This window comes from Trichosurus vulpecula, chromosome 3 (assembly GCF_011100635.1).
Source record: "Trichosurus vulpecula isolate mTriVul1 chromosome 3, mTriVul1.pri, whole genome shotgun sequence".
Taxonomy (NCBI): domain Eukaryota; kingdom Metazoa; phylum Chordata; class Mammalia; order Diprotodontia; family Phalangeridae; genus Trichosurus; species Trichosurus vulpecula.
Genome location: NC_050575.1, coordinates 111,571,384 through 111,596,247, shown reverse-complemented (window position 1 = coordinate 111,596,247; position 24,864 = coordinate 111,571,384). Strand labels below are relative to the sequence as shown.

The following is a 24,864-nucleotide window of genomic DNA, read 5'->3' as shown; positions in this document are numbered from 1 at the left end:
TATTTTAACTGCAGGTGAATCATTTAATAGTGATTCTTAGAGATACTTCCATCTAGCGAGTGAATCCAGAAGATTCATTTTCCATTTGCCATAAACTTAGTTCCCTTCAGAGAAATACTACTGCTGTAACCAATCAGTTCTCCCTTTCTCTTTGGTAAAACCTTGTCAGTGCCAAAGTATCTAGTCCAATCTGCAGCCACAAGAATCTTCTCTCAACATCACTAATAAGTGGGCATCCAGAAGAACTCTGTGGTTCTCAATACGGGTCAGCAACGTGCTGAGTACTCCTGCAGAGACGTTCGGCAGAGAGCAACTCCTTTCAGGCTCTGGGAGTTTGAAGACGTGATCTGGAAAAAGAGAAGCCATCCAAGAAAAAACAAGGTCAACAGGGCCAAAAGCATCAATTCATAAAGAATTCATCTGTAGTTCTCTGGGGGAAGGATGACTGTGGAAAAGAGGTGCAGTGGCTGCTAGAGAACTGCAAGCTTCAGTAGCCCTACACAATCCATACAGGAGACCAACAGAGAAAGATGTTCTGGTGGTGCTCTGGAGGGTGAGGGCCTGCAGAGAGTAAAGGAGGTGGAGAAATGAGTAGGGATGAAAAGGCAGAGCAATATGACAGGAAGTGAAGAATGGGGATGCAGGTCAAGGGAGAAGTGGACAAGGGCTGGAGGGAAGAGAGAGGAGTGAGGGCTCTGTGGCGAAGAACAGAAACAAGAATGGAGAGTAGTAAGAAGAGTGGGGACAGGATAGACTTTATTCTCCCATCTCCTTTAAAGCAGGAGGGGGGAAAGGTGGAAGCAAAGAATCTGCATTTCTCTTCCACTCCTCCTTCCATTTCCATATCTCGCTCTTTGCGAGGGAGGGTACTGAGGCAATGGTGAAATGCATTTTCCACTCTCCCTTTCCCTGACCACTGCAAACCCAGCATCAACTAGCATGGAGTCAAGATAGGAACTGAGAAGCACATTTTAGAGTAATTAGGATTTCAGTAGTAAAACTGTTATACCAGAAATTATTGGAATGATTATTGAAACAGGTCTAATAGAAAAATATAACATTCATCTTCTAAAGCAAACTTAAATTAAAAATGGAGCCATACCTTCACTAACACATAGTCTCCTGGCTGGGCTCGGATTAGGCCCCTAGGGTTAGCGCCGTCTTCCATCTCTATGTCAGGAAAGATCACTTTGATGTTTCCATCATTCCTTCCACATAATTCAGTGCTAGAGCGCTTACTGGGCTACAGAGAGAAATAAAGTGGGCAGTGAATGAAATTTAGAATAATCACTTGGGATGGGTGAATGGCTTAAAAAATCAATTATTAGTGGAATATTATTTATTATAAGAAATGATATATAGGAAGGATATAAAGAAGCATGGAGAAACTTCTATGGACTGATGCAAACTGAAGTAAGCAGAACCAGAGAAACAATATACACGAGTACAAAAATGTAAAGGGAAAGAACAAAAACAACGAAGCCAAACAATTACAACGGTCAAGCTTTTCACAACAAAAAGAAGAGAAAATGCCCTATCTCTTTTTTCCAGAGGCAAGAAAGCATGAGTATAGAATACTATACATATGGTCAGATTTGATTTTCTGATTAGCTTTACTGAACTTTTTTGTTTCCTTTAAAAAAAAAAAGTTGGTTTGTTACAAGAGATCAGTTCTCTAAGGAGGGGAGGGAAGAGAGATACATTTGGAAATTATGGTGATACAAAACCAAAATATATCAATAAACTTTTTAAAAAGATAATTACTTGTATCCATGTTTGAATAACCCTGGATGTTAGTGAACAGGAGCCCAAATGGTCCAATGTAGGGTTTTAAATTAAAAACCAAGCTATTGGGGCAGCTAGGTGGCGCAGTGAGTAGACCACTGGCCCTGGAATCAGGAGGACCTGAGTTCAAATATGGCCTGAGACACTTGACACACTTACTAGCTGTGTGACCTTGAGCAAGTCACTTAACCCCAATTACCTTGCTTTCCCCCCTCCCCCCAAAAGAAAACCACCAAAAAAAGAAAAAACCCAAGCTATTACTGGGAAATTGTGCTCCTTGTCCAGAAGCAGGGGGTCAGGATAATAACATTAATTATAAACCGCCATGAACAGACTCGTGTTGAGAAGGCGGAAGAATAGGAAAACAACGCTAAACCACTTAGGACCCCAGAACTGGGGATAGCAGAATATGAACAGATTTTGGCTTAATCTTTGGAAATTACACAGAAAGTAAATGCTAGAGATTCAAGGACTAGAATACTACCAGTCAACTAAAAAATACTGGGTGTGATTTAAGCAGTTAGGCAATGCAGGAGATGAAGAAGTCTTTAAGACATGGTCCCAAAGAATCAAAGGAAAGAACATTAGAGACCAAAGAGCTCAGTTGAAGAGGCAAAATTAAATCACATGGAGCACCAGTGAATAGCAGGAGACACCAATAGATAGGTGCTCAACTGTGTAATGGAATAAGACGTTAGATTTGCAATCAGAAGATGTGGGTTTAAATCTCCTCTCTGCTAACTAAACTATTTATGAGACCTTAATCTCTGTAGGCCTCAGTTTCCACATCTTCAAAATGAGGGGGCTTGACTAGATGAGCCCTAAGGTTTCCTTTTACTTTCAAGTTGATAGTAAGAGAAGAAAAAAGATCAGTGGGGCTGTGGTAATCACAGAAACTTCACAAAAGAGATAGGACTCAAGTTGGGCCCTAAAGAATGGACAACATTTGGATAAATAGAAGGAAGAGGGAAGGGCTTTCATGAAGAAGGGAATAATACAGAGTAACTCCAGGACAAGGTAAGTCTCAGTAATATGAAGAACTGTAGGCAAACAGCATCCCTTGATGCTTGAGCAATTCACAAGCAATGGTGAAGACATAGTAAGAGAAAAGTACCGCTGTTACTGCCTCCCAGCTTAAAAAAACAACATTGCTTTGGCACAGTGACTCATCCCTCTCCAAAGCCTCTCCTAAAACCATTGGATTTGTTCTAAAAACAACCCTGGAAGTGCAGAGGGACAGGATTATAAATAACTTCTGATGTCAGAGGGCAGCACGTGATTTGACATAAGAAGAAGAGGATCAAGGAGAAAAGATGCTTAGGGTCTTTACCGCCATGGCAAGGTTTTGCAAGATCACTAACACCTAGGCCTAGAAGACACCCTGGACCAAACCCTTATGCAACCAACTAATTCACTCTAATGCTCCCAGGCAGATAACACTGAGCATTTGTTTGAACACTTACTGAAAGGAGACGCTCATGACATGACATTACATTACAGAGGATTTATTTCCCTTTTCAGACATGGCTACTAAGGACTAGGAGATGAAAAGCAGAATGCAATTCCAGAGGAGGGTGGGTGGGTGGAGGAGAACTTCTCTAATGGGGAATTTTAATCTCAAAAGCATTTTTTTGTTTGTTTATCAAGGTCTGGGGGGGTTAGCAGACAATATACTCAGTATGACCAGTAGTATGACACAGCAGCAATAAGCCTAATGCAATCTTACCCTTTGTTAAGAAAGTTCTAGGAGTAAGTGGATAAGTGGATTACAGTCTCTCTATATTCCACCCTGGTCAGATCATATCATTAGAAATGTATTGAGTTTTTGGCACCACATTCTGGGAAGGCCACCGATGAGGAGGATGATTAGGATGCTAAAAGGCCTGGAGTTCAAACTATCTGAGAAAAAAGATGTAGGGATATTGAACCTGGAGATGAGATAAGGCTAAGGGGGAAGCATGATAACTGTCTTCAATTATGTGAAGAGCTACCCTGGGGAAGAAGGATTGGAACTGTTTTATTTGGTCTCAGAAGGCAGAACCAGAAGGAAGAGGTAAAGAGGCAGGTTTAGATTTGATACAAGGCAAAAATTCCTACCAATCAGAGCTATCCAAATACTAAGGGAGCGACCATTCAAGGCAATGGGTGCCCCTTCACTTTAGGTCTCTGAGTAAAAGCTAGGTAGGGTACACTTGCCAGGTATGTTATGAAGGGTCTTTTTTCCTCTAGTTACTGACTGTACGAGATCACCTCTGAAGTCTAACTCTGAAATTTATGTATTATACTGAAAATTAATTGTATTCACACAAACAAAAGAAGAATAACTCTTTTAGTGTGGCAGGATTACACTCTATGGAACAGAATCTCAGATTCAGTGAGGAAGGTGAGACAAACTCTCTTCCTATATCTGTTGTACTGCCTCAAAATGAAAATAAATACTAGATTCACCTATGTAAACAAACAAATACAAAGGTGAAGAATGTGGGGGGTGTGTGTGTGGTTTTTTTGGGGGTGAGTAGACCTGTGATTTCATTGTATTGGTAAATTTTAGTAAGAAAATCCCTTTTCCACTAATGCAGATCAGTATCTGTTCTGTGACAAAGGATCCTAGGTAGTTATCTAAGATACCAAGAGATTAAGTGACTTGCCCAAAATGACACAAAAAAAATATGGTATAGGCAGAACTTAAAGCTAGGATCTTCCAGATTCCAAGGTCAGCTCTTCACCCACTACACCACACTGCTCCTTGAAAGTACTGGTAAGAACACTGGACTCAAAGTCAGAAAAATCTGAATCAAATCCTAAATATACCATTAGTGGTATCAAATCCTAAATATACCATTAGTGGTATGATTGACCTTAAATTTTCAAGGCCTCAAGAAGACATCTAGTCCAACCAATAGCTAATCAAGAATCCCCTCTACAATACACCCAACAAGAGGTCATCCAGCCTCTGCCTGAAGGCCTCCAGTAAAGAAGAATCCACCACTTCCCAAGGCCTTGTCACTAAAACAGGAGTGATGTGCTATCTATAAAGACAAAAGCACTCAGTCAAGTATAACACACAATAGAAATATGACCTGCTAGACACAATGAAGGGAGCACTGCCATGGCTGATCTAAAACATGAGATAATCTCAAAAATTACAGAAACACAGAGAAGATGACACATTCCAGGGACATGCTTGTTTGTCAGAAACTTCATTCACAGAATTAGAAATAACATACGAGCATAATCCAGTGTTCTTACCACCCCACCAGGGCACTCAAGGAGCAGTGTGGTGTAGTGGGTGGAGAGCACAGTATATCCAGTACATCAAGCTAGGGAAGTTATGGTAGAATCGGTAAATGCTTTGTAAAAGATGATCAAATGAATTGAGTTGTGGTATGGTGAAAAATGTAAAATACGTACTTGTTCAACATTCACCATCTTTCATATATGTTCCCTTCACCGTACACACACACAGTGGCACTTAGTTAAGGTCGCCTGGACTACTGGTAATTGCTTTCTAACTAGACTCTGCTCAGGTCTCACTCCACTCTAATCCATCTTCTGCTGAGTGGCCAAAGTCACTTTTCTAAAGCACAGAAATGACCAAGTCACTCCCCTACTCAACAAACTCTAGCTGTTCCTGTCACCTTGGGATGAAACACAAAAGTGCTCTGTTTGGCACTGAGGGCTATGCATAACCCTTCCTATTTTGTTTTCCTCTTCTTACACTTCTCTCTATAAGCACTGCACAATCCTACCTATTACTGTTTCTCCCATACACCATATCCCATCTCTGTGGCTCAGCACTGGCTGTCCCCTGTGCCAGCAATGTTCTCTCTTTCCACTTCTGCCTCTGAACTTCTATAGCTTCAAGACTCACTTCAATGACTCCAAAAGACTCCTTATGCTACCTATTTCCAGAGTGATGGACTCAAGGGGCAGAGTGAAAAACAATTTCTTTCTTTTGGCGGGAAGGAGATGGAGATCATGACCAATACAGGAGTTTGTTTTGTTTGACTTCGCATATTTATTACAATAGTGTTTTTTTTTCTTTTCAAAGGGAGGGAGGTGGGAGGAAAAACAGATTTTTGCTAATTGAAAAAAAATTTAAAAAGCTCAAATCCACCTTATTCAGAAGGCCTTTCCCAGATACTAGCGGCCTCCCTGCTAAGATTACCTCCAATCTACTCTCTCTCTCTCTCTCTCTCTCTCTCTCTCTCTCGACAGATATATAGAGAGAAATAGACAGATAGATAGGTATCTTGTGTCTAGAGCCTAGTTATTTATATATCATCTTCCCCACTGGAATATGAGCTCCTTGAGGGCAAGTATTGGTTTTACTTTTATTTGTACCTCAATCACTCAGCACAGTGGCAGGCACTTAGCAGTGCTTAATAAATGCCTGTTTACTGAGGGAGAGAAAGAATATGCTACAACTTGGCCATATTAAAGTATAACTAGTCAATCAAAAAATGTATTTTCTTTCTTTTAAATTGGAGGAAGGAAGGGGTAAAGAGAAGATAACTGAAAAAACAAAAAGACAAATTGCAGGCTTTACAACCTTACACCAGAGACAGGCCTCATTATCTTGAAATAATCACAAACAGAACCAATGCAGTGGGAATTTTTGCCATGTAGCTATAGCAAAAACAACTTCAAATCATTTTGGAAAGATACTTGATTACAAAAAAGCTTCCTTTCCAAAAGATATGTATACACAATTTTACTGGGAGCAGAATTACCATCCTACCTAAGTTTGGACAATTTTAATTAAATTTGTGCTTCTTGGGCACTTAGCACCTAAAAACACAGGAACTGTCACTTAGGAACCTGTTAGGTGATGGGAATGAAACTCATCCAGGATAAAATAATGATTAAAGTTAATGATAATAATAGCTGACATTTTGATTCAGATGTCAGATTAATCATTATAGATAACCAAGTACTGACTCTTTTATTATCCTAAGTGACCTGAAACAGAGGAAACATTAAGATCACCTTCAGCTCTAAATCTTATAATCTCTGCTTCCTACCATTAAGTGTTTTACTTTTTTTTTGGATGCAGAGGTAGCACTAGATTTGTGATGTCTTTGGGAACTCCCAATGAAGAATCTCCATCAATGTAGATTAATGCACCTGCCCTGCACTTACATGGACTTGTCCAGGGTCACACAGCCCACCCTCTATCCACTGCCAAGTAAGCAGGTTCACCCTTAAGCCATCACCTAGAATGCTGGGCTTTGGGGGGCTTTTAGAACCCCTCTCCTTGCTGTACTACTTAGATACCTAACATGCATTTGCCAGGTCAGATTCAGGACTATCTCAATGCTTGGTTACCTGCCAAATTCCCTTGGCAAGGGCTAATCTGACACAAACATAATTATAGGAAATGTTCACATTCTTTTTGGAAGGAATTATCTTTTCACTGGAAAATTTGAAAATCCATGTCTATACCGGGAGAACGGCGAAGAAGGGCCACTGAACAGAGGGAAAGTGAAGGTATTTAGACTGATGAAAGTTTCCCAAGGCGCTTACCCCCTCCACAAGGACAAGCTGCGTGTGGCCGACCACAGCCATGTTGGCTTCTGCGGCACCTTGTCGGAAGGTAGTGATAAGCTCTGCAAGCCGCCTCTGTTTCACCTCCTCTGGAACATCATCCTGCAGCCTGTGATATGCTCGTGTCTTCTATAATGAGACAGGAGGCAGAGGAAGTCAGAAAGGACCTGAGTTAATTCAACTTCCAATATATATAGCAGCACATGCAAAGAGTACAGCTCTTTTATCACACAACCAGCTGTGTGCAAGGCATGTGGGCGCTCTCCAGAGCCATTCTGCATCCCACCTGGAAGCCTACCATACCCCCAGACACAAGGACAGCTGAGAATGTTAGGAACTTCCCAACACTCTCTTTTATGTCCCTAGAACTCACCTGTCTCATACTATAGGCAAAAAGGAAACCCACATTGTAGCGGACTTCCTGAAGCAAGGACAGAGTCTGGAGGTGATCTTCTTCTGTTTCTCCACAGAATCCAGCAATGAAATCACTGCTGAGGCTCACTCCTGCCGTACAGAGATAGCAGAAACTAATGGTGAGAAGGAACCTCGCAAGACATCTGACATTGTTCATTCCAGATGTACAGAAAATTTGGCAAATTCCTTGTGATCTACACCAGAGAAGGTGTCACTTAATGGATTGGTAAAAGAGTTAAAATTTGCTCCATGAAGGAAAATACAAACTATAAACAACAATCAAGTACACCTGCCGGGTAAATAATTTTTATAATCTCAAATAGGAAAAGGATTCATTTCCAGAATTCAAAACCATATGATATTATGTAATAGACATCATGCTTAACTATTCCAGACCTTGCAAAAATATGCATTTAGAGAGCATGATCTCTCTCCCATCTGATCTGAAACTAGAATGTAGAGCTGGAATTGGTAATCTCTTTAACCTTAAGGTGAAGCAATTTGCTAAACAATGCATGGATGCAGCAGGCCTCACTCTAGAAGGGCCAGGCATGGTGACACAAATGTTTTTACTTTGAAATAAAACTTTTCATCTGATCTCTATTTTCTTTATGGATAAAGTAGGTTCTGTTTCAATTGATGCAGCTTAGTCCTTTAAGGTATTCTTAAATTCTGATCTTTTTAGTGTTAAAAAAAACAGAGGTTAGAAGAAAGGGACCAAGGACAAAAAGAATCATCTTAGAGGGCAAGTATTATGCTACTCTTTATCTTTGTATTCTCAGTATCTGGCAGAGTACACTACACAGAACAGGTGCTTAAAAAATGTTTGCTAAAAAATCAGGAAGCTGAAAGGAATAAAAGGTGAGTATGGTGAAGTGTACACCCCAAAATGACTGATTTAGGGGCCCAAAATTACCTATGTCTGGGCTAAAGGATTGCGGTCACTTAGGGGAAACATGGCCAGCAAAAGAGGCTAATGAATATTAACCTGGAATAAGAAGCTGTAGATAAAGTAGGTGCATACCGATAAGAAAATGGCAGAACATACTGTGCCACATGAATGTAAAAGAATATTACTGCACCATTTAAAAAAAGAGGATATCATAAAAAAGAAACTGATGCTGAGTTAAGATGACCCAGGAGAGAAGACCCACTGTGTATATTAATAAACAAAATGACGGTGACCATGTAAATGAAACAATATTAAAAGAAAAACTGAACTTAGAGTAGAGGCAATGACCAATTGCAGAAAACAGATGATGAAGCACATCCGCCTCCTCCAAAAAGAAAGAAAGAAGACTACAGGTACAGGATGCTGCTTGTACTATCTAGTCTTGCTTATTTCAAGGTTCTTAACCTGAGGTCTGTGGACTTTTTTTTTTCCTGTTTTATATTTTGATAACTATATATCGACAGAATTGGCTTCCTTTGTAACCATATATATTCTATTTTATGTATTTAAAAACATTCTGAGAAGGGGTCCATAGGATCCATCAGACTGCCAAAAGGGTCCATAATACAAAAATGGTTAAGAAAGCCTGACTTAACTGTTTTTCTTTATAATGAGGGAATGTTTGGGAGTGGGAGACATATTAGGGAACATCTGATATGTAAAGAACAAAAGGCATCGCTTTAAAAAAAAAAAAAGCTTACCTGGAATAGATTCTCTGATATGGTGAATCAAGTCCAAATAAGCTTCCCTTGTATATCTACAATGGGAGGCAAAGAAAAAGATTAACTCATCTACATAATGAGAGGTTTGGACTGTGGCCCCTTGACCCCTTGCATTATCTAAGTCTATGATCCTATGAACTAATTTATATTATATAAGGGAGCCTAAGTACTGTGGTTTGCCAAAATTTGCCTCTTTCACCAAAATGCCATAAATCAAAGGTTTTGTGTTTTTATGGAATTGTTTAAGTAGAAGTCCAGAAAAATCCTACTATAACCAAAAATATGTACTTTAGACCAATCTGGGGAGTAGGGGTGGTAGTGTTAATTCTTTTCACTTCTTTTTTAATAAAGAAAAGAACAAGTAAACATTTAAGGTGATTTCCAAAAGTCTGTGCCAATATAGCAAACAAGTCAGACGGTATAATTCAAGCTTGTTCTGTACTGAATTATCTTCCTTGCATTGTTAACTCTGCAGTATTGATCCTCATGAGAACAGGTACCTAAACAGTAGCTACCATTTAAACCCCAAGGCCTGAGAATGTTAACGTTAAAAAATATCTATTTTCTAGGTCTTTACTTTGTCAAGTATACACTATATTCCGAAGTCTACAGATCTGTGAGCAATGTTGAAACTAAGGCTAGTGAAAATACATAGCAATTTATGGTGGTAGTCAATGGTCCCAAACAAGCCTGACCCTCTTCTCATGATTTCCAAGACCCGGCTGCTTCCACTCTGGGCTGGCAGATGGATCTGTTTACAAATATTGTTCCGTTCCTGGATCAATTGTAGAACCTGGACCAAAGAGAACAATTTTAAGAGGGTAGGTTATTAAAGTTTCAACAAAAGGCACTGCTCCTTCTATGGCCAATAGCTAACAATTCTTACTCCTCATAGTCAATTCTTGAATAAGCAAGAATTGGCCATAGAGAAGTAGGGATAGTATTAGTTGTGGGATAGCCTAGACTATGGTTTTGTTCTTCCCCCCTTCTAGTGTCTCACAGCACTCCCACAAAACTGAGAGGGTAAGGAAAAAAAAAGATAAAACAGAAAAATCATTTTTGCAGGCTGTAAGTGCTCAGGGAAAAAGTCAAACTAGGGAGGGCAGTGAAACTAAAGGCTAAAATAACATAAAAAAACACTTGTGAATTTCAAACTATCTACTAATAACTGAGATCTGGCTGGATTTTCTCAAACAAATATATAGTCATTTTCTTACTAAAAATTCAAAACGTATGGAAACAATATTGGCCTCAGAGGCAGGAGACCTGGGTTCCAGGTTGTCTTCTATACTACGACACCACACTACCAGTAATGCGGTCATGAATATCAACAGCCACAAAAGGTATAGAGCATTGCTTGTTTTACGTGGGTTCAAAGCTGTATCTAGCTACAGCTCAATTTCTTTTCGGACTAACTTGGCTCTAACCTCACATACCATAGCACACCTTAATAAATGCAGGCTGAATGATTGAGCTATAAGACCTGCTCACTGCCCTCTCACCCACACTACTAACTACTGGCATAACAACATAAAACCTTCTGAAAATAGAACAGAACAGCCACAGAATGCTGCTGTCAGAGGGCAGTAATATCACCAGTTTAAATGGCTGGCTGTCTTAACTAACTTTTATTGAAGGAAATGTCATGTTTCAGAGAATTTGTCCCACAGTAAATTCGAGTTCATTGGAATGTGGTCAAACTTTAATGGTGACGTCCTGTGGTGAAATCAGACAGCATGAGAACACATCAGCACAGGTAAGCCAATTAATGTTTCCTTGGGTACTGCCATAGCAAGAGTCCTATAAAAACTCCAAGAACCTATCCTCCTTTCAGTCCTGCCTCTCCTCCCGAGATTCACTTAGCCAACAACTGGCCCCAACCTCATGCTCATCACAGGCTGGATCTTCCATCTTTGCCTGAAGACCAGTCTTACATTCCTACAAAAGAACAACGGATTTCAAAGATAGGGAATACACTACACCAGCCCTCTGATTTCTTCTTCGTCCTGAACTTGGACTTTCTGAAGGGAAGGCTTCCATCATAATAGCGACATTACGTCCTCATGGAGATTCAACACTTGCCTCATCAGGAAAGTCCTTGGGATGGGGAGAAGTGAAGCGAATCCTCATTTCAGGATCAACTCTGGAGACCTGATCCAGAAGATCAGCAAATCGAAGGCCTCCTTTCTTCGTCTTATAATTTGCACTAAATCCTCGACTCAGATTAGTAGGCAAGGTGTTATTGAATTGGCTCTCTGAATTGTCTCGATAGCTGTTGACATTCTGACCAAGGAGCGTTACTTCTTTCAGGCCCTACATAACGGCACAAATACATAATGGGAGGAATTAGGAAATACTCATTGTACCTTCACACCAACCACTAACTTTAGAAATAAAGTGGAAAAATAAAGCAGAAGTTTAAGTTTTTAAGCAATTATATTTTAAGTAGCAGATAAGATGTGACTAAAACTATTTTGGTATGACTGTCATCCAGGTGCCAATATACCTCCCCAAACTGTAACCACCAAGATGATCCAGAATCTGACTAAATTATTCTAGAACTCTGGGCAAGATTAAAATAAGCTGAATAACTACAGAACAATTTAGGTTAACAGATTTAACCCAGTAGCAACCTATAAGAAGGGGCCATTTTCCTCTTGTAAGCGCCTGTTCTAAAGAGAACCTGTTAATCATGGATAATATTAAAAAGAAAGCCATCTGCTTTCCAGAACCCTAGGACATCCACTTCTTAATGTAATTAAGAAGTTTAGGCTCAACAGAAAAAGGAAACCAAATTAAATCTGCAACCACTACTTCCTTCGGAACTGAACTATAAGGGAAGTCTCTTCTTAATCATAACTCCAACATAATCAAATTAATTTATTCTTCAGGACTGGAGTGGACTACAAATTCACTAAGTTGACATTATGATATTTCAGTAAGGCAAAAAACCAATTTAATTTTAAGATGTGTTGATATGAAGTACAGCGTTCATAATGAGGGAAGTGATGCCCCACTAGATTCTGCTCTAATCTGGTAACATTTAGGGTACTGCACTCAGTCCTGGGCAACACACTTTTGAAATGACACTGACAAGCTGGAGAGTGTCCAGAAGAAAGTGACCAAGATGATGACGGTACTGAAAACCTCATCACATGAGGAGAAAGGGAAAGATCTGGGGATGTTTTGTCTGGCAATTCCTGAAGTACCTTCTAACTTTCTGCAATTGAATAAACACTAACAAGATGGCTCTAATTTAACTTCAGCTTAAAAAAAAAAAACAGAACTTAAAAATATGAATGAAATGAAGGGAATGGCACAAGGGCTCTTTCTTTAGTCATACTGCTAAATATTTGTTTCTGATATTCAAAAGAAGTCATCATAAAAGATACTAATAAATTATTTATTAATTACATCATTACCAAATAATATCCATATAACCATCTAAAATAAATAGATTCTGCTGAAATATTAGTGAAGATCATAATTTTGCAAAACATTATGGTTTTCAAATAATGTTCTTTCTAATTTGACTACACTAAATGAACATATATCTGATCATGCTAGGTGAATATGAAACTATGAAGAATGACGATAAATAACACTCATGAGTTTAGCTAGTGCCTTGAACAAGAATGAGCTACCAAACATTCTTGTTCTTCAAATTTCATGACAATTTCCAAGGATGATGTCTGAGAAAAGATCTTCAGATACGGCAATTAAGAGATCACTGGTAACTTTGGGAAGAGCGGTTTTACTTTAGATTGAAAGCCAGATTGCAAAGGGCCAAGGAGTTAGTGAGAAAAGAGGAAATAGAGGCAGTGAGTGCAAACTATTTTTTCAAAGAGTCTGAATGAGAAAGGAACAAGAGATCTATAGGATGATACCTTAAGGAAATGAGAAGGTCCTAAAGTAATTTCAAGGACAAAGACGACTCAGGTATGTTTGAAGACAAAAGAGAAATAATTAGTTGATAGCAAGAAGCTAAAGATACAAACATAAACACATTTACACTTATCAAATGCCCAGAGACCTTTAACTTAACTCCACTTGGGAAGTTCCCTCTTCCCACTTCTTTGTCTTTCACTTCTAGAACTGTCAGAACAAACCCACAATACCAGCCTCTCTTACCTTCCCCAAATACTAAAAAGGAATAATGCACAAGCAATATATCACCTGCTCAGAGAGTTTCTTCACTTCCTCCAGAATGGAGGCAACTGGCCTGCTCCTTTCACGGCCACGTGTAAAAGGAACAATGCAGTAGCTACACATGTTGTCACAACCTCGCATAATTGACCTGGGGAGAAAATCATAAGAAATTATGAAAGGACATTCTCTGAGATTCAAAAAGTAATTAAAACTTTCCCAACATTACAATATTTCACTGTTGTTTTTTTTTTAAGGTATACACCCACAGAAGATCAAATTCAGATCATAGAGACACGCAGAGACTTGTCATCTTTAAGATTCTTAAAGCTTAAAACACAGAGCTCTACTCTGAATCCTTTGTATCTGATGTAATACACAAATCATCAGAAGGAGAACTTAAAAACCCAACACTGGGGAAATGACTCACACAAATGCTGATGTGGCATTTGAACTTGTCTGGACAGGCATGATGTCTGCATAGGTCTCCTCTAGTGAAAGGAGAACATTAGCAGATCGCTGGCCAGAGTCAGCTAAGGTTAACAGCCGAGGAAGATCCCGGTAAGCATCTGGTCCAGCTATAATGTCCACCAATTTTTCCCTCTGCAGGATCTCTTCCTTCAACCTTTCAGCCATACATCCTGGGGAGGGAAAAATAAGTATAGTTACGCAGTGGTATTTGTTCTCACAGCTCATGCCAAACATATAAATCTATATCCACTTATGAAATTTATGTACATGGAGGTATCTGAGAGCATTCAGATATGCTCTGAAAGTGATGAAAACTTGAATAATCTTGCAATCAGTATTTTTCTGCACAAATAAAACAAGAAGAAAGAACCTTACATCCTCAAAGTCATCAACTGATCACAACCCACTAAACTGCTTGAGGAAAAGAAAAGGTCCATCTATTCAGAAACCTTTTAAATGCATGAGCCTTAAATTGAATTGACCATTAACTGTAATGATTTGTAGGCCAAAAATGACTCTATGTCAGAAGTTCATTTAACCTTTTTCTTACAACTATACCTATGCCTTTTCCAGTGCTGCTAAATGCTGCTAAAAATATGGGAAATGGAATCTAGCATATGTTTGAGAGCCACCCCACGATGTCTGGTTGTAAGGAGGATGCTTTTGGGGATACCAGGAACAAATCTTCTTGGATGGTATCTAAGATACACTTATCTGTAAGCAAAAACCCTGGGGCATGTGACAAGGAGCCTGATAATGATGCAGAGGCTACCCTGGGTTCTCAAAGACTAGGCCACAGAGACATAAACTCTAGCTAGCCCTACAGTACTAGAAGGGACATGCTGATAGACTGTGTGGCTCTCATGCAAAGACAAACTAAATTTAGAAAGATGCATTACCAGTTGTCTGCTATGTGACAGATTTTTCAATTCACAACAATTCTCAAAGAAATTTTGTGAAATCATAGAGGAGTCACCTGCATTAGTGGAAGGAGCATGAACTTCAATGTGATCACAGGTTAAAGAAAATATTTGAGGAAGTCTGAAAATGTATCCTGGTATATTAGTTCTTAAAAGAAACTACCAAGAAGCTCGGGATAGCATGAGAAGTCAAAAGAACATAAACTTAGGGCTATATAAGACTTTACATGAGGAAACTGAGGCCCAGAGAGGTTAAGCGACTTGTCTAAGGTTACACAAGTGGTTAACATAAGCGGTCCTGTGACTCCAGAGTCAGGGCTCCTTCCACCGTGTTACACTGGCAAAGGCTTCACTATCACATTATGGCTTATCTTTTCCAACAATGTGTTTCAGGTCAAAAGTGTGAGAAGCAATCTTAGATGCTGGCCTCATTCCCCCATTCTCTTTGGAATAATCAAGGACTGGCTCAGGAGAAGTCTCAGCCCCTCATTTAGAAGCTTAGGAAGTGCGAACCCTCATTAAAGTGCTACTCTGCTGAGTTCTGGTATGGAGGTGACCTATGGGAGGTACACTAGAAGGGTTTGTCTATCACAAATGTGACAGAGTTGTTGTTATTGTTGTAGAATATGGTTTCAGGGACCAGGTATATGTAATGCCTATTGCTCGAAGAACTAGGCTTCAATTTTTCCATCTATTAAAGGAGGGGATGGGATTAGATACTCTCCAAGGTCCCTTCCAGCTCTAAATCCTAAGGATAGTCTCGCTAAGCTCAAAAAGACTCATAACCAGGTGGTTAGCCACCAGATAATGACTTTTTGGCAACAGCAATCATGAATACCTTTGACTGAGGTTTGAAGGAGTTGTGATCTGTGCCTGAGGAGAAAGTACTCACACTGAAAAACTGAGATCTCTTTTGAGGTACTTAAGGCACTGTCCTACTCAGACTTCTTTTATCAGACATACTCCCTACATACATAGGGCCATGTGTTTTCTTCATTCTTTTAGGCTGCCACTTACTTGTAGAACCTACATGTTGTCACTCTATTTTCTTTTCTAACACTAGAATATACAAAATTTTGCACTCTGGGAGGTCTCTGCATATTGAAGCCAAGATACATTGATGTCTTGTTGGGTCTGCTCAGAGTTCACAAGTGGCTGTCTCGAAGGGAGAATCTAGTACATTATAGCAATACAGAGCACAATCCACCAAAATGACTTTCACTTTCAAACTTTAGGATACCTAGAATCCCAATTCGAAGAGGAACCTGTGATTTGAGACATCTGGCCTTTACAGATTTAAGTCGTTTTAAACGATTCCAGATAGCCTGTTCAGCCTTCTCCCTGTGGCCAAAACAAATAGAACAAGTTAGACTCAAAATGACCAGGACATTTAAAAGTGTTAACACACAACCGGAGAAAGAGACAATAATGTTACAAATTACTCTGCTCCTCTTAGTGGTCTTACAGAAAAGGATCATTAATGTAATGTGACTTTAATGTAATCAGTGGTGGAAAAATAACTACGGAAAATGTGTATGAACTGAGGTAGAGCAAAGACAGCAGAGCAAACAATTGACATAGAACATAAAGGAATACAATACGGAAAGGCTTCAGAACTCTGTTCAATGCAGTAACTAATAGTGACTTCAGAGGACTGACAATGAAACTAGCCTCTGACCACTTGTGGAGAAGTTTTGGACCACAGGAATGGAAGGTGGCATACATTTTCAGACACAGCCAACAGATTGGTCTGTTTCGCATAACTGCATTTTATTATGGGGGGGGAGGGTTCTGTGGGAGTAGAGAGAGGGGCATTGAGAACTGACAAAATTTTTTGAAAGAGCATTAATAAAACAGAAAGAAATATAGCCATATTTAGAAAGGAAAACAAGGACTAACACCTATGTTTAACTCAGAAACACCAATGTTTAACTAGTAAAGGATGCTAGTAAGACCTACATATCTAACTTCAAATGGAGGAAAAATAGGTCCTTTGAGCATATGGCATATCCTTAGTCCTAGAATGCTGCCTCATAAATGTGTTTTGATGGTCACAAGAACTATCCAAAGAGTGAGGAAAACTGAGCACAGGTCATCTCCATCGCCACTCCTAGAAAATGCATTACATCCATCAATCAACATTTATTAAGAACCTTTTAAGTACCAGACACTGTATATCCTACAGATGTCAGGTCAGCACTCCATAATACAAAAGACAGTTGAATCATTCTTATTTGCTCGTATGGACAAATCCTCACCTGATTGAACATGTTACAAGAAGAATCACATCAGCCTGAGATGAGAGCAGGAAAAAAAAAAAAGAAAAAGAAAAACAGTCATTTTTGAAGTCATGGATTCCCTTGAAGAATTATTACTACAAATTGCACTTATTCTCTGTCCTTATGACAATCTCCAGTCATTCTACCCTGCCCTGATTTCCCAGGCTCTTCTCTCCAGGTCTGCCCTCCCTTGCCTCCCTTCAAGATCTAGAACCTATGCATAACCAGTTGAACTCTACTGTCCTCTACCCTTAAGTCCTCTGACCCCTTATCCTATCACTGAAAACCCTAACCCTAGTGACAACCAGTGCACCAAAAAAGAGATGGGAGATGGAATACTGTGTATGGGAAACCATTAGAAGGTCAATCTGGCTGGACTGTAGAGCTGAGTAATGTGGAAGAAAGCTGGGAAGGTAAGTTATAATCAGGTTGTAAAGAACTTTGAACGCCAAAGGGAAGAGTTTATACTTGATCCTAGAGACAATCGGGAACAGCTGAAATTTATTGAGTAGGAGAGTGACAAGGACAAAGAAAATCACTTTGGCAGCTATGTAGAGGATGAATTGGAGGGGGGATATGAAGGGGAATTGGGAAACCAATTAGAATGCTATTGCAATAGTCCAGGAAGGAGGTAACAAAGGGCATACAAAGGATGATAGCTGTGTGAGCAGAAAAAAGCAGACAGACTTGAGAGATGTCATGGAGGTAGATGACAAGATTTGGCAAATGACAGGATTGATGGAATAAATAAAGTAAGGAATCAAGGATAACATTGAGACTGCAAACCTGGGTAACTGGAACGATGATGGTGCCCTTAACAATAATAAAAAGTTCAGAAGAGGAGTGGATTTGGTGATTTAAGAGGAAGACAATGAGTTCTGTTTTTAATATGTTAAATTAAAGATGTATACATGCCACGAAGTTTAAAATGTCCAACAGATAATTAATGATGCACAACTATTATTCAGGAAAGAGATTAAAACAGGATAAAATAGACTTGAGTCAATTGGAGTCATAACCTAATCCCCTCCTACCTTTCCAGTCTTCTTACACTTTACTCCCCACCACGAATTTAACTCTTCAATCCAGTGACACTGGCATGCTTGCTGCTCCACAAACAGGATACTCCATCTCTCAGCCCCCAAGTATTTTCTTCAGGTATCTGTGCCCCATGTCTGGAATGCTCTCCCTCCTCATTTCCACTTACTGCCTTCCCTGGCTTCTTTTAAGCCCCAACTAAAATCCCATCTTTTACAGGAAGCCTTTTCCAATCTCTCTTAATTCTAGTGCCTTCTCTCTTTGTTAACTATTTCCTATTTATCGTGTATATAACTTGTTTTGTATATATTTGTCTGCTTCTTGTCACCCCATCAGACTGTGAGATCCTTGAAGACAGGGACGGCTTTTGTCTCTTTCTGTATCACCAGCACTTAGTACAGTGCCTGGCACGTAATAGGCACTTAATAAATGTTTATTGACTTATTGAATGAACTGTATCGACATGATCATTAAGCCCCTAAGAGCCAATAAGGAGAGAAGCAGGCAGAGAAAGTTTTAGAGCACATCCATAGTTAGGTGGTATGACAGATGATGACTGAGCAAAGGCGCATGAGAATCCAGTAAGGAGGAGGAAAACCAAAAGAAAACTCTATCATGAAAACCATGAGAGTTTATAGGAGGACAGGATTGTCACTGATGTCAATTTTTTCAGGGAGATCAGGGATGAGAATTAAGAAAAGGCCATGACATTTGGCAACTAAAAGCTCAGTGGTAACTTCTGAGACAGCAGTTTCAGAGGATGTGTTCCACCTCCGTGCAAATGCTATATCATCCACATGAGCCTTTGTTCTTACTCTCTCATCTTCCATGGGATTTTGTTCCAAAAATCACTCCCAACCTCTCACTCATCATCTCTGATTCCTCCCTATCAGGTCCTCCTCCCATCACCTACAAATAGGGTCAGATGTCAGCTCAGATGTCTACAATTAAAAACCTTACCTTGTACCTGACATTCCCACAAGCTACTAACCAATATTTCTTTTTTTTTTTAATTTTTTAAAGTTTTTTTGGAGGGGGGAAGGCAGGGTAATTTGGCATAAGTGACTTGCCCAAGGTCACACAGCTACTAAGTGTGTTAAGTGTCTGAGGCTGAATTTGAACTCAGGTCCTCCTGACTCCAGGGCCGGTGCTCTACTTCCTGCGCCACCTAGCTGCCCCCCAATATTTCTTACTACCTTAACTGCTAAACCTCTAAGAAGAATAAGTGACACTCCAATGACTGTACTAATATCCTCACCATCCACTCATTCCTCTGGCCTTAGCAAACCGGTTTCTGACCACAGTGCTACAGTGAAATTATTCTAAGATCACCAATAACCTCTAGATTGTAAAACCTGCCCTATCTGCAGGAATTCACACTATTTACTATCTCCTTCTTTTCACTACTCTCTCCTGGTTTTCCCATCTCTCTGACTACTCATTGGCTTCTCATCCTCCACCTGCCACTTAAGTACAAGTATCCCCTAAGGCTTTACCTTCTCCCCACTTCTCCCTTCTTTCTGTATTCTTTCCCATAGGGATCTCATTCAATCTCAAGACTTTAGTTATCACTTCTATGTAGTTGACTTCCAAATCTATGTATCCAGAGCCAATCTATATCTGGATGTCCCAACAGCACCCCCAACTCAATACATACAAAGCTGAACTCATTTTCTTCCCAAAGTCACCCTTCCCTTCAATTTCCGTATTTCTATTGACGGCATCACCGTCTTCCCAGTCATCCAGAATGGAATCTCAAATGTTATCTCTGATTTGTTCTTCTACCTCATACCAGAGGTCCTATCAATTCTATCTTCATAACACATCTTGCATTTTCTCCACTAACAATCCGGTCACCTTAGTCCACATTTTCTCTTGCTTTGGGAGAGACCCTGTCTTAAATCTTTCCCACAGTCAATCTATCATTTACACAACCATCAAAATCACCATTCACAAAATCCTTCAGTGGTTCCCTACTACCTAGGTCCTAGAGGATAAATACAAACTTCACAGTCTGGCATATAGCCCTCCATACTCTGGCTCCAACTTACCTTTCCAGCATTTTTTCATTCAATTCCACTTCAGGCACCTTAGGTTCTAAATAGCTATGCTGAACTACAAGCTTTTCTTTGACCTTAACCTTCCTTTCAGATTTATATGCATTCGTGTAAAGTAAAGTGCCCACAATGCTTGATTCCTCATCTTTACTGGTTGAAATCGCTTTCCTCTCCCCTTCAGGTTGGAGGCTCAGATGCCACTTCCTCAATAAAAGTTTTTCTGATCTCTACTTACCACCCCCCTTTACCCCCAACTAAAAGTGACCACTCCCTCTCCTGACTCACATATATTTTATCCAGATCTCTTCTTTACCACTTTCACATTCTACTCTTTATCATGTTTATGTACACACGTTATATCCTTCTAGTAGATGTAAGGTCCTTGAGGGCAGGAACTGTTGTTTTTTCATTTCCGTATGAAGAGTACGTAGCATGTAATAGACTGCTAATGGCTGATGAACTGGATATATCATCTCATACACGGGAGAAAGACTCCAATGTGCATTGCAAACCAGTTTTTTGTATGTTAAAAAATCTTACTGATTCTTTTTGTTTTCCATAAATGATTTCCTAATAAACACCATCTTTCTAAACCAAGAAATCTTCCCTCACATAACAAAGAAAAAAGCTAAGTAAAATCAACTGACAAAATAATCCTGCCTGATAGCTTATGCAACATTTTATTCTTACAGTCTTCCACCTTTCTACCAAGAGAAAGTAAGTATATTGTATTATTTCTTCTATGTGACCAAGATACCAAACCACATTTAAGGATTTACCATTAATGAAAACTTTCTTCTAGGCCCAGGACGTAAGAAAAATTAAAATATCTTACCTCATGGAGGCTGTTAGTTCTCAAGTAGCCATTCTTCTGCAGAATGGACCAAGCAATCTCTGCATCATTAACATTCATTTGGCAGCCATAAGTCTCTAGATAGACTAGAAAAAGGAGGGAAATCCTATATAAATACAGAACATCGGAGGGAGAAAACACAGGGTCATAGACAAGAATATCTTTTCAAATACCCTGACAACACCGGGAAATACTAGTGATATATCAGGTTTACTAGTAACAGTTATATCTACATGTTAACAGAGTTATATCACTGCAATACGTAAGTTATCTCATCTATAAAATGACAAAGGGATTGGGCCAGATGATTTATTGAGGTCACTACCAATTTTGGGATCTGTGATCCTGCTATTCTGAAATAGAAATATCAATTTCACAAAACTCTCTATAAAACTAAAAAGTGTGACTAAGGTTCTACTGAATCCCCAATTCAAAAACAAACAGTGAATTTGTTTAAATTATAAGCCTAAACGATTCTTTATTCCTTTTATGCCTTTTGGCAATCTTTTTAACAATTAAAAGGGCAGAGAGATAACCAAAGGTCACACAGCAAGGCAGAGGCATGTTAAAAGAATAAGTTCCCAGGAATTCAAACCCCAGGCAGGCTAGAGTTCCTCTATGTTAATATGCAACCCTGTGAAATTTCATATCTGCAATACTTTCGAAGTTTTTTTCTATGGAGGTATCCAATTCCATAATGACCCTCAATCGGAGCAAAATCTTCTCAACCCTTCAGGCTCAGAACCAATATAAGCCAGTATGACAGATCCATTCTACAGATTATTGTTTAAGTTAAAAACTAGGGGTTATAATTAATATTTTAAAAAAGAGTGGTCCTTAGCTCAGTAATTAAATGTCATGGACTTACTAAATAAAAAAGAGAAAAAAAAAGTAAATGTCACAGTAATCAATATTATGACAGCTTTTGGAAGTTAAGACCTGGGACATGCAAACTGTATGGCGGCACAGAGGGCGACCAAAGAGACAGAAAGGAATTAAAGGCAGACCTTTTCTCCCTCTTCCTACAAGGGCTTCTGTACTAAGGTAAGGCGGAGGATCCTCCACTGTTGCAGAGGAATCAGATTTCTCTTGAGGGGCTGAGGCATTTCTTAAAAAGTGCTGAAATGTTGGTCCTGCTGCCAGTCTGGAGCTGAAATCCCTCTGGACTCCATCATCTTGCTGTTTCTCCAACTCTGGATATGCTTTTGCATTGAGAGGGCTTGTTGTTCTGTAGGTCCTGAGGATCTGCCAGATTACTGAGGACAATGGACTCTGCCTCAGAGTCTGACTGGTTTTCAATGCATATTTTAATGGCTGCATGTTGGGAGTAAGAGAGCCAAACCGTGCAAAGACTAAAAAAAGATAAACATATAAACAAATTACAATCAATGAACCAACTTCTAATGAAGTCTGCTTCTGATGCCTCAATATGGCATGGAGATAACACTGGATCCTCACAGACTATAACAGCAGTGTGCAAGCCCTGGTTGTTCTACCAAGGGAGAAAGACTTTTGAGTATGGATTCAGTGACCAACTGTATTTTGGCTATCCAGCAGATCTGCCTAAGTTCATAGAGGTTCAGCACCAGCTTGACCACAGGTGACGAATTTTTTTTAACCAAAGCATCTCTGAGGAGGCATCTATCAAGTTAAAAAGGAGTGCAATTTGGAGGGTGTGTTCACATCAACAAAATTGTTGATCCCAAGTTTCAAAGTATGATAAATGAAACAAATTTTTTGAAAAATAGTAAATACTTGAATCTTAAGGTTATTTCTTTGCAATTCTCCCACATAAAGCCATTTAATATGAAGTATTACACACAAATCATTAAGGCTTTCCATGGAAAAAGCCCCTCAAATCACAAACTTCCTACTATATTCCTCTCCAACTCATGTTGCACACTTGCTAGGTAAACCTCATTATATTCTGGCAAAGGAATTTCTCATTCTCCTCACACTATATGTGTCAAGGCCCACATCGAGAACACCCTCTCCACCTACACAGACCCTTTCCTTTTCCAAAACTGCATGAAAAATTGTCCTTTTACAAGAAATCTGCCAACTAATCTCACATTACTCCAGGATCATAACATATGTGATGTCAGAGCAGGAAGAAGCCATGTAATGTAACATTCACTTTTATACTTCTTTTATTTGTGTAGTTATTTCACATTATGCCACATTTTGTCACATTTCGACTAACCAGTTTTCAATTTCCTTATTGTGGCAGGGCCTACAACTCTCATTGCTTTTGTTTCTTCCCAAAGTATACCAAGTCACACTGAGTGGAACCTCAACAAATGCTAACTGAAACAGAATGACTAATGGGAGAACTTTTGATTGAAGAGAAGGCTGAAGACTTCACCTTTTAGTCCCAGAAAAGCTACAAACAAAGGTCAAACAGATGGCAAGTCTAAGAGAGTGTGAGTGTGTGTGTGTGTGTGTGTGACACAGAGAGACAGAGAGAGAGAGAGAGAGAGAGAGAGAGAGGGGAAGGGAGGGGGGGAGAGAGAGAGAGAGAGAGAGAGAGAGAGAGGAGAGAGGGGGGGGAGGGAGAGAGGGAGAGGGAGATCCTACAAAAAGTATCTTAAATGTTCAGTTGGGAAATAGAATTTTTTCCCAATGACTGTATAATTTATGACTATATATTGCCAGATAATTTGCAGACCCCCACTAATATCTGGGAGATAAATTTTCCTCTGTAGTACTGGCGCGTTTTGCGCTATGTCCTTCTTACTTTTATCTAGGGCACGGTGTCATCCGCAGTTCTGCTGCACAGTGTAGGTAGGTGGGGTGTTCATTTTACTGCGCTCTTCTACCTCAGTGACACTTACAGAGGAACAAGTTACCATTCCAGAAGTGCACCCCCTGAGAAGACTATCCCACTGGATGTCAAGGTGCAGTGGGAAATGCCGCGCCTGGGATCGGGGCGCCGGTCCTGTTCTGACACCACCTCCTGGTGGGTCTCTACCCGACTCTGGGGAAGTCACTTTCTCACATGACTTGCACAAAGTCTCCTGTCTCCCTCCCCACAGCACCAGCTACGCTGACTGCCCGCTAGCCGCTCTAAGTTCGCCATTTGGACCCAGAGCTTCAAGGTCACCAACAAAACGAGGGGAAAAAAACTTTCCTGACACCCAAGATCACGTGGGGGAGAGGGGGGTGGCACAGGGAGGCCGTGACGCACACGTGCGGGATGTCCAGTAACACCAGTCGGTCTGGTATTAGGGTCCCTTAACCCGCTGAGCTGAACCTGTAAAATATCACTCCTTCCCACCTGTCCGTCCGTGGTCACCTTCCTGGCTTTGCAAGGCCGCGCCGGAGAGCGACGACCCGGCGGCCGGCTGCCAGGAGACCGCGTTACCACCTGCCGGGTCCCCAGAGAGCTCGATCACTCCAGGATCCCGCGGCGACTGCGCAGGCGCGTCCAGTCCCGTTCCGCAACGGGCCCTCCCGGAAACAAGCTCCGCGAAATAGGTTCCGTCCCCGGCTCCCATTCTCTTGTCTTCCCTGAAACAGAAAAAGTATTCCCTTCGCTTATGTGGGCGACAACCCTTCCCTCCCCAAGGAAATAATAAGGATGCTAATATGGAGGGCCTAAGGGCGAAAAATCCTATGTCTTATACTGTTATGGGTCCTCCGTAAACTGGCCCTCCTTCCACTAAACAGTGGGGATCTTG

The 24,864-nt window shown here is 40.2% G+C and overlaps 2 protein-coding genes across 4 annotated transcripts in view; both read right to left on the bottom strand.

Moving 5' to 3' along the window:
* Positions 1-24,633, bottom strand: CDK5RAP1 (CDK5 regulatory subunit associated protein 1). Of its 3 annotated transcripts, none has more exons than XM_036752927.1 (14): positions 24,462-24,633; positions 22,192-22,536; positions 21,167-21,270; positions 17,216-17,250; positions 16,198-16,298; positions 13,997-14,207; positions 13,597-13,717; positions 11,503-11,733; positions 10,116-10,213; positions 9,400-9,455; positions 7,706-7,836; positions 7,312-7,461; positions 1,103-1,243; positions 1-347 (listed from the first exon to the last, which is right to left on the bottom strand). In XM_036752927.1, exons 2-14 carry the CDS (start codon positions 22,502-22,504, stop codon positions 267-269), a joined length of 1,773 nt encoding a protein of 590 aa, XP_036608822.1. In that variant the 5' UTR covers positions 22,505-22,536; positions 24,462-24,633; the 3' UTR covers positions 1-266. The 3 variants fall into 3 exon arrangements, with proteins under 3 accessions (XP_036608822.1, XP_036608823.1, XP_036608824.1); XM_036752928.1 differs by lacking the exon at positions 24,462-24,633 and adding an exon at positions 23,922-24,255; XM_036752929.1 differs by lacking the exon at positions 24,462-24,633 and adding an exon at positions 24,103-24,255.
* LOC118842162 (lipopolysaccharide-binding protein-like) overlaps positions 24,448-24,864 on the bottom strand; it is a 38,674-nt gene continuing 38,257 nt past the window's right edge. The window contains exon 9 of the mRNA XM_036749782.1: positions 24,448-24,694. Coding sequence (XP_036605677.1) covers positions 24,448-24,694 — 247 coding nt within the window. The remainder of the gene's footprint in view (positions 24,695-24,864) is intronic.

What these genes read in the sequence shown, in the direction of transcription:
- CDK5RAP1 (XM_036752927.1), bottom strand. Translation starts at nt 22,504, where the DNA reads ATGCAGCCATTAAAATATGCATTGAAAACCAGTCAGACTCTGAGGCAG. An exon ending in CTTGTAACATGTTCAATCAG is followed by an intron (nt 16,299 to 17,215) that starts GTGAGGATTTGT and finishes TTTTGGCCACAG; the next exon opens with GGAGAAGGCTGAACAGGCTA. An exon ending in TATCAGAGAATCTATTCCAG is followed by an intron (nt 7,837 to 9,399) that starts GTAAGCTTTTTT and finishes TCTGTACGGCAG; the next exon opens with GAGTGAGCCTCAGCAGTGAT.